This window comes from Beta vulgaris, chromosome 5 (assembly GCF_026745355.1).
Source record: "Beta vulgaris subsp. vulgaris cultivar EL10 chromosome 5, EL10.2, whole genome shotgun sequence".
Classification (NCBI taxonomy): Eukaryota; Viridiplantae; Streptophyta; class Magnoliopsida; order Caryophyllales; family Amaranthaceae; genus Beta; species Beta vulgaris.
The window spans coordinates 64955877-64964296 of NC_079206.1; the positions used below are offsets into that span (position 1 = coordinate 64955877).

At 37.1% G+C, this 8420-nt stretch overlaps 1 protein-coding gene across 7 annotated transcripts in view; it reads right to left on the reverse strand.

Moving 5' to 3' along the window:
- Positions 1–211: 211 nt before the first annotated feature.
- LOC104894555 (probable protein phosphatase 2C 51) overlaps positions 212–8420 on the reverse strand; it is a 23445-nt gene continuing 15236 nt past the window's right edge. For 3 of the 7 annotated variants that reach the window (XM_010680816.4, XM_057395293.1, XM_048643968.2), the window contains 10 exons: positions 8127–8420; positions 7695–7752; positions 7188–7275; positions 5330–5404; positions 3196–3279; positions 2861–3004; positions 2067–2148; positions 1457–1539; positions 1311–1365; positions 212–886 (listed from right to left, as the gene is read on the reverse strand). The exon at positions 8127–8420 is cut by the window's right edge and continues 198 nt beyond it. In XM_010680816.4, the coding sequence (XP_010679118.1) occupies positions 824–886; positions 1311–1365; positions 1457–1539; positions 2067–2148; positions 2861–3004; positions 3196–3279; positions 5330–5404; positions 7188–7275; positions 7695–7752; positions 8127–8420 (1026 nt within the window). In that variant the 3' untranslated portion in view covers positions 212–823. Of the gene's footprint in view, positions 887–1310; positions 1366–1456; positions 1540–2066; positions 2149–2860; positions 3005–3195; positions 3280–5329; positions 5405–6735; positions 6849–7187; positions 7276–7694; positions 7753–8126 lie in introns of those variants that run through there. The other 4 variants (XR_790231.4, XR_008969645.1, XR_008969646.1 and 1 more) reach the window with 4 other exon arrangements.

The window sequence follows — 8420 nt, forward strand, 5'->3', positions numbered from 1 at the left end:
GTGTTGGATGTTCGAATTTTAAGTCGGATCAGCTTCGGAGTCAGATTTTCGAATTTTAAGTCGGGTCGGATTCAGATTTAAAATTCGACTTCTTGTAGGGTCAGAATCGAATTATGCATAATCCGGTCCAAGTCTGACCCGTTGCTATCCCTACTCTACACTCTACACTCTACACTCACAACAAATTTGTACTATGTGGTACGTCGTCATATAAGATGTTGAAATGAAATTTCAAATTCAGATTATTCTTTCAGAAAGTTTCAGTTACAATATGCTAGGAGAAACAGATTGTAAAATGCACTAGAATTCTGTCAAATCTTTCTACTGTAAATGGTGAAAAATCAGTACATTCTTCTATTTCGCTAATCGGAAACACTATATATACTTGCATTTACATGTATACAAAGACAAGATTTGCCTTCAGATGACTCATCAGAAAAAGGGTAAAAAGGACTTATAAACGTCATGAAGGAATTACAGTGGTAGTTCAATCCTCTTCTTATGCGTGTCTGAGCACCGCAGAAGCATACATATGCTGATATGCGTCTTCTGTGATTCATCAACTGTGGCAATGATGGCATGGAGAATTAGAAAGAAAGCCCTTGATTCTTGGTCTCAAATTAATGAACCAAGAAACTACCTCAGAAATGACGCCAAGCATATTCATCTTTGCAACGTTCAGCTCATATTAAGGGAATGGTTCGCAAAACCGCTAACCAGTGAACCCGACACAAAGCATATGCCTGATGCTAATTGCAACATTCCCACCCCTGGAATTAACTATTTTCATCCTGGACGGATGCATTCATTATAATATCGATGATCAACTGGGAGGTTGTTGAAAATAGGGATGTCGGAGAGCGTCATCTACACTTAAGCGGTCATCCTGGACACAAAAATTTGAGAAAATAAAATGGAGGTAACAAACTTGTTAATTTGTTATTAATTCATCGGGAGATAGCTAGCCATAAAATTTGACACCAATCAATCTATAATGGGGTCTGGCAATTGGCTACCGCCATTTGATTTGTTAGAAGTAAGAACTCAGTTTAGCTTCAATGTAGGCAATAAACTCCTATTTCATGCAATTCACTGCTATCTGATTGCTAAATAGAAGTATTTAAGCTTCAACTTTCATGGAAATAACTCGTAATATTTTTGACAGTGAAACATGTAGAGCCATCATATGTGCAAAATTAAGGTGTAAAGATGAAAAAAATTTATCCAAATACAACCAAGTGAAACTCCCAGCAGTTGCATAGATCATAGTAACAGATATATGCAAAAAAGCCACTTAAAAGAAACATTACCGGGTCCCAACGTAATAGCTGCCGTACTAGACGCATAGCCCAAACATTTGGAAAACTGTTGACATAGTAAATTATGTTAAGAATTTCCGTGAACCAGACCAAAAAAAATGTAACAATGTGAAACCTTTCTGCTAATTGTTACTAACCCTATATTAAGAGGATCTCTACTTTTTATGAGGTTCGAGAAGAATTCTTCAGAGCATTTCCATGAAGCTGGTGAATCATTAGCCTGCAGAAATTCATTTTGTTATAAGAACCAGCACAATTGAGTGAATTGGCAATCAGTCAACCACTTAAATGTAAACTATAAAGCATTCTGTAATCATGTGATCTTCATCAACCAAGAAAAAGCACTACCTTTCGATAAATTTAGTAATCAACTGGCTGTGAGGAACCAGCACCTGTGAGGTGCTGAGGTCCCGGGAGATAGGGGGCGAGCTAATTCAATCCACTGGAAAATCTTAACAGCCAAAGGCACCAGACCCAGTAGGATGACAATGAATCCCACCCAACCTTAAAAGTTAGGGAAGGTGAGAGCCAAACCCCCAACCTTGAAAATTGGGAAATGGATGCTCCACCACAGTGCAATATTTACAACCACTATGTGAGTGCAAATGCATTGTCTGAACATAAACCACTAAACATAGTAGAGGGAAAATACACCGAAATGCATCACTTTAGGAGCACTCTGGTACAATCAAGGAGCAAGCCGGCATGTAAAGTAACATAATCTAGGTTAACCTAAAACAAACTCACCTGGTCATGTGGGCCCTTGCCAGGACGATGTGTAGTGGAATGGCCCGGGACTAATATGCACATTTCCATGAAGGACCTAAGCCTGGACCAAGCGTAAAAAAGGCAGCAACTTATCAGCAATATAGTTTTCCTGCAAATCATATTTCTCACTAATACTAACATACACACGATCTTTTGTTAAACAACAAATTATCATCATTCAACAATGCAAGCCACATTTGTGCAGCTAACAGGGTTCTCTTGAAATGCAAGTGAGGAAACAGCTCATGCAAACACAAAGGTATAATAAATGAAGCAGAACTTTAGATGCTTCACACCTGGTGGTCATCAAATGTCGGCGTATAAGAAACCTACCCAAAGACTCTTACAGTCATGCAAGGAAAATGCTAAAAATTCCAATTTCTGACTTAGTCCCCAGTTTTTCAATCGTATGTTGAAAGAACCCATGACATCATAATGGTGTACATATTGTAGCCATGAAGCATCTTAATAAAAATTGAAATCATAATCTATTGGACATTCCATGAGCAACAGCTGGCCATTATATAGTTACTGGTTTAGTTTTTCCTTATATAGACCACCCCATAAACAAACATGTCTGAGAGCAAGGCTAGCAAGATATCACTCATGAAATAAACTCCTCCCATGCAAAATAGGTAAAAATGTTTATATATTTGCTAAAGAATAAGTCACGTGTAATTTCAACAGAAATGTATCATTTCTGTGAATGAAGTGAAAATACAAGGTCATACACTCATACTCATACAACCATCAGATATTACAATGAAATTCACCTATATGCAAGCTCCTTCAAGTCTTCGTTCCAGCCTTTAAGAAGGTTATCCAGAAGGGCATGAGATAAACTGCTAATCTGGAAAACATCTGGCGAACCCAATACCATCTCCAAGAATACAACTCCAACACTCCACATATCATACCTATCAAAAAAGAGGCAGCTCAAAACAGATGAATATGGAGAACACTGCGACAAGAATTTACTTCAGTTTTGACCATTGTTCTGATATTGATGGTTGTAACTAACAGAGAAACATAGGCATGTAATTTGAAGGTAAAAAAATATAGCTTCTAAGAGCAAATCTTTCAGTTCATCTAAAAACAATTAACATACTTTAGAGTCCTGCTTGTAGGTCCCTGAAACCAGCTTGTATTTAGAAAAGCTTCAGGTGGGGTGTACTCATACGTCTGCTCCGCTCTGTATTGCAGAAAGTGAAAATTATAAGCCATTAAGGGAACAGTACATTTCTGACTATAGATTCTCACGACACCTTCAGATATAGGATTGATAGAGCATCTGGATGAGAATAAACACTATATTTACCTCTCTCCTAAAACTATCATAATGATGCATTTATGTCAGAAAATACCTTTTATAAAACTGTTTTAGCACCTTCTATAAATTTTCTATCAAGAAGTATCTTGTAGAAATTGAAACTTTTGGAAACAATCTTAATGGCATATTCCGGCCAGAAAGTCAACAGTCCGGCATTCCAACTCTTTTGCAGGCCTCTTTTTTCCCTCTACATGCACATGCCTTCACATTCTCTTTCTTTCTTCTTCTTCTCAATTAGCTTCTGCCACACAAACCCCCTTCTTCCTCCCTCCCCCCTTCACAGCCACCAAACCTCTTCCTAAACTCTATACTTGCACAGTTGCACTCACTCTTTTGCCTTTTTTCTCATCTTCTTCTTTTGTTCCCATATTCTTCCTCTCTATATCCCTCTCTGATTTTTGGTCTCAACTAACTAGAATATGGCCAGGTTGGGTACTTCTTCTAGGTCACGTACTCGTACCCGCACCGGTGCCCAATACGATACATATCCTGTATAGATACGCGTACCCATTCCTAAAATTTTGAAATCTCACCGTTTTCCGCCCTCGTACCCGAATCTGTACCTGTACTCGTACCCGTACCCATATTTGTCTCTGTGCAACCTAGCACCAGACTCACCAGGGTCGCTTTCTGTGTTGCAATGTGTTTCAAATAGCTGTTTTGAGCTCACCAAACATAATGCAGCACTTAAATAAGATCATGTCATCTGCTCTAATTCCTCACTTTTCGGGTGCAGTGTGATGAACTTTTTGAAAAAAGCTTTATCTATTAAATTTTGTATTATATCAACTTTATCACTTGATTGCGGAGTTCTGATCTTATATTACATGACAACCAATCATGCTCACAACCTATTTGGTGATATGCCCATGAAGATTGAATTATATGAGAAGCCATCTGAAATTGTAAATCATGCCAAATTGAGGTGAGTTTGTCATGCACCCATGCCTTCTCAATTGACAATTTAATGGTTTTTTCAGATTTACAGCACCTATGTTTATTAATGTTCACCTATATAATTGAGATTGTTCAGCCTCTGAACTTGGAAAATCAACATTTAGCTTTGTGGTACATGAGCCACACCCCAAAATATTTAGAACGCACTGTAAGTACATGATCATTCTTCCCTTGTATATTTACGTGGATCTTTTTCCTTTTGTTTGGGGGGGGGGGGGGAGTTCCTATTGGATAATTTTGCAACTCCTGGAAGAAATTCAGAGAGAGGGAGAGGGAGAGTGAGAGGGAGGAAGAAGATGAGATGAACAGACAGCAAGGATAGAGCATGCCTTGGCACTTCGTAAAAGAAAATCTTAAAGAAACATAGAAACAACTCAAATAATGTGAAAACTTTATTTGAATGACATCAAACCACCCTAGAGAAAAGGCTATCTTGAGAGCTGTGTTTAAAAGCTTTAACAACCTTTTTCTCCCTTCCGATTATAGGCATCATAGAGGGAAATAATGCAGATGATATCTTATACGAGGTTTTGGGTACTATCCTCCAACCAATTAAGCTTGACAAGATACATATTATGTAGTCCCATAGAAAATTAGAAATCTAAACATATGATCGAACCGTGGTTATAAATCTCGGATTCGGTCACAATTGTGGTTATGGTCACGGAACCATTTTCGCGAGCAATGTGGATGGTTTGTGGCTGTTGCGGCCTAATATCTCATGAAGCTTAAAAACCTTTACAATGAAGTGATGTGAGTGAGACGTGATACAGTGGATCCAACTAGGAAACGACGAATAGCAATAACCAGAAAACGTATAACCTCTAAACACTAAATTCATATGATACATGCTCTGTCACAATGTTTCATAATAAACAAGTAAATTTGAATAACAAATCTGATAATAAATAGAAGCATTAACAGAAGCACAAAGGTTTAGTTTAAAAAGCATTACCTAGACGGGCTTTTGAAGCCATATAAACGCCTCAAGGTGAAGTCATCGATTGCACTACCAAAGTCAATAATACGCCTGAGAAAACAAGATCCACAGAAGCACATAAAAAAACATCACATCACAGTTTAACTGATAGATTATAAGCACGATGATAACATTCAGCGATACTAGTATAATCCAATGCTGTGGCTTGAGATCAGAAGTTTCAAACAATTCAAAGTGAGAGGTGACTGGAGAGTGGTAGAAAATTGAATAGATTATCACCAAAGATAAATAAATGGAGCAAACATATTCTAATCTCTGCTAAAACCTATTTATGCATTTATTGAGTACCATAAAAGAAAAATGATGGAGAAGAATCAGATCTTAGGCCAGAGATCGTGAAAAGCTGATATCTTAAAAACAGATACTAAGAAGTAACAGATAACTTGCTGAGTTGCTGGTTTCTATTAATAAACTCCCAGAATGAGGAAAGAGATCTCTCTGTTCATGGTTAATGGTGATCAAATCACGAGAAGGTTGAAACGGTCAAGCAAAGTACACAAATACAACGGTGCAACTGCAACCAAGTGACCGTTAGCTTTTTATAACTTGGTTAATGAATAATTCTAGCCTATTAAATCCTGCCGAACTTGATTAAAAAATAGCTACCACAGATAGAGAGGAATTTAACTACAAAGCCTTCACCAAAGTAATGAACATAAATGTCAATGGCAATTAACATTCTACTGACAGATGCTAAGCTTAGAATAGTGAAGAAACTAGAAATGTGAAATGGTCCATCGACACTGTAATGAATTGATAATCTAAGCGGGTAGTTTAAGGGATCAAGATGGTGATTTATATTATCAAGTTAGAAAATACAGAAAATGCAAGACAATTGCCAAGTATTCGAGAGACTTGACACTCTCCCAAAGTTAGCTAACAAGCTAAATAGCTTCTCAATAATTCTCTGACTTCTTCTTTATAGTAGACTTGCCTGCTATCTCCTCTTTTACTAGCTGCCTTACTCCCCAAGCTGACATAATGACTAGTGTGTATTACCAAAAGTACCCCTGCCACCCTAAGCTAGTCTATCACAGAGTACAGACACCCTACATATAAACTAGGTACCATTGGTGGACACGGAACTTCAGGAGCACTAACTTCTGCTCCTGTGTACTGCTATCCCCTATATTTCATTCACCTATTGGATTCTGGATGAGTGGTGTGCAAAATAACCTCATGAAGCAATATTAACATAAAAAAGAAGAAGGCCAGTTTTCTCTCATTTTCTGCAATAACCAGTGACATGGTAGAATTTAAAAACAAATTGTTAGTTCGCGAAAATCCAAATCTTGTATGTATCCTGAAATTTAAAAACAAATCCAAATTTCTTTAGAAAATGCTCCACTTACATATATGGTTTGGATAGTGACTCCAAAGAGAACCATAACAAAGAGAGAGATTGCAAATGACAACATAAGATCTCACTTTCAGGAGGGATTTGAGGTATGTAAAATTTTCTTTTCTTCACTTCCTACATTTTAAATCAAGTATTAAACTGAATTAGCTCCAAAAGTTTCATTTCAAGTGCATATCCCTTTTTAACTTCCCTACTCAAACATGTTGTTACAAGAAACATCGTGGCCAATGGCAAATACACTAGTTCTGCCTAAATCACTCTCTGCTTTTACCAAAGTAGACTATACCATTCTGCTCATCCATTGAAACTAAGGTTATTAAAGGAAGCTCATGATTCCCATGCATCCACATCAAAGCACAATCAAGGGATGCTTTGGAGCCTAACTAAATTCCAATCTCATGAACAGAAACCTTTATGAATGGGGAAAGGTAACACTATGGCAGAGATGTATACATTTTTCCTGCACTTTTTAGCTCTCTACTTGGTCTTCCTTTAAAGCATTCACCTGTATCCTGATCTTCAATGCATATTACCATATTCTCTGCAGAAATAATTCACAAATCAGTTGCCCAGGATTCCAGTCATATTCAAGAAACCTAAATCTAAAATTTGAATAGAGATTAAAAGGGAATATTTAACATGTAAACTCCCAAAAAGGACTTTTAAGTTTGTTTGGATTAGGGGAACTTTGAGAAAAAGGAAAGGGAAATATTCATTTTCACTTATTTCGATGCAACATATTGGAAAGATTCATTTTCCTTCCTAACCTAATAAACCAAAACCTATTAATGTTAAAAAAGAAAACGCAGGTTTGACCCCTATTAATATATCACTCTTCCCTCCCCTTCCCTCTCTTTTCTTCACCAACTTTTCCCTCCTCCTTTAATCCACCATTAATTCTGCAGGAAAAAAAATTAGAGATAATATATAAAACACAAAAAGATGGATCCAGATCCTCACCAGGTTTGATATCTCTGTGGGTAATATTACGATCATGACAAGACTTGAGAGCCATCAACTGACAGAACAAAGAAATTATCTCAAAAATTGAACTGAGATGCAGAATAATTGCAGATACAAAAATTTGAAAAAGTAACAAAAAGTAATTGTAGAACGCCTAGTAGAATAGTAGTCATCAGAGAAATACAGAGACAACTCAAGGACTTCTGAGAAAGAACTGAAAATACTCAATACATAGAACTCTAGTAGCTAAGACAAACTTACATAAAATCAAGACTACTATGTCAGACAACGATCTAGCATTTGCAAGTTTCAATTTACAATTCACCAAAATTCAGAAGAAGAAACGCAAGCCATATGTTGCACCCAAATGAATAACCAAATGAAACAACTCAAATTACAGTGTACACTGAAATGATTTTGAGCACGCACCAATTGCCAAATAATATTCTGCATTCCCACTTGTCCTGCTTTTGTTGTCTTAAGCCAATGCCACCATTTTGATGGGTGCAATACCCGAGCATGTCCAGATCTTTCAGAAGGGATTTCATCAGCATCTTTGGTTGTATACATAAGCTTTGACAAAGATATGCCTTCATGCCTGAAGACAAGCCATATTTCATTAGATCGGGACTCAAAGGATTCAACATATCTTGCAATATGGTTGAGGCCTTCTTCATAGATCACTGTCCAGGTTCCATTTCCATGAATGAACTCTTGGCCAAG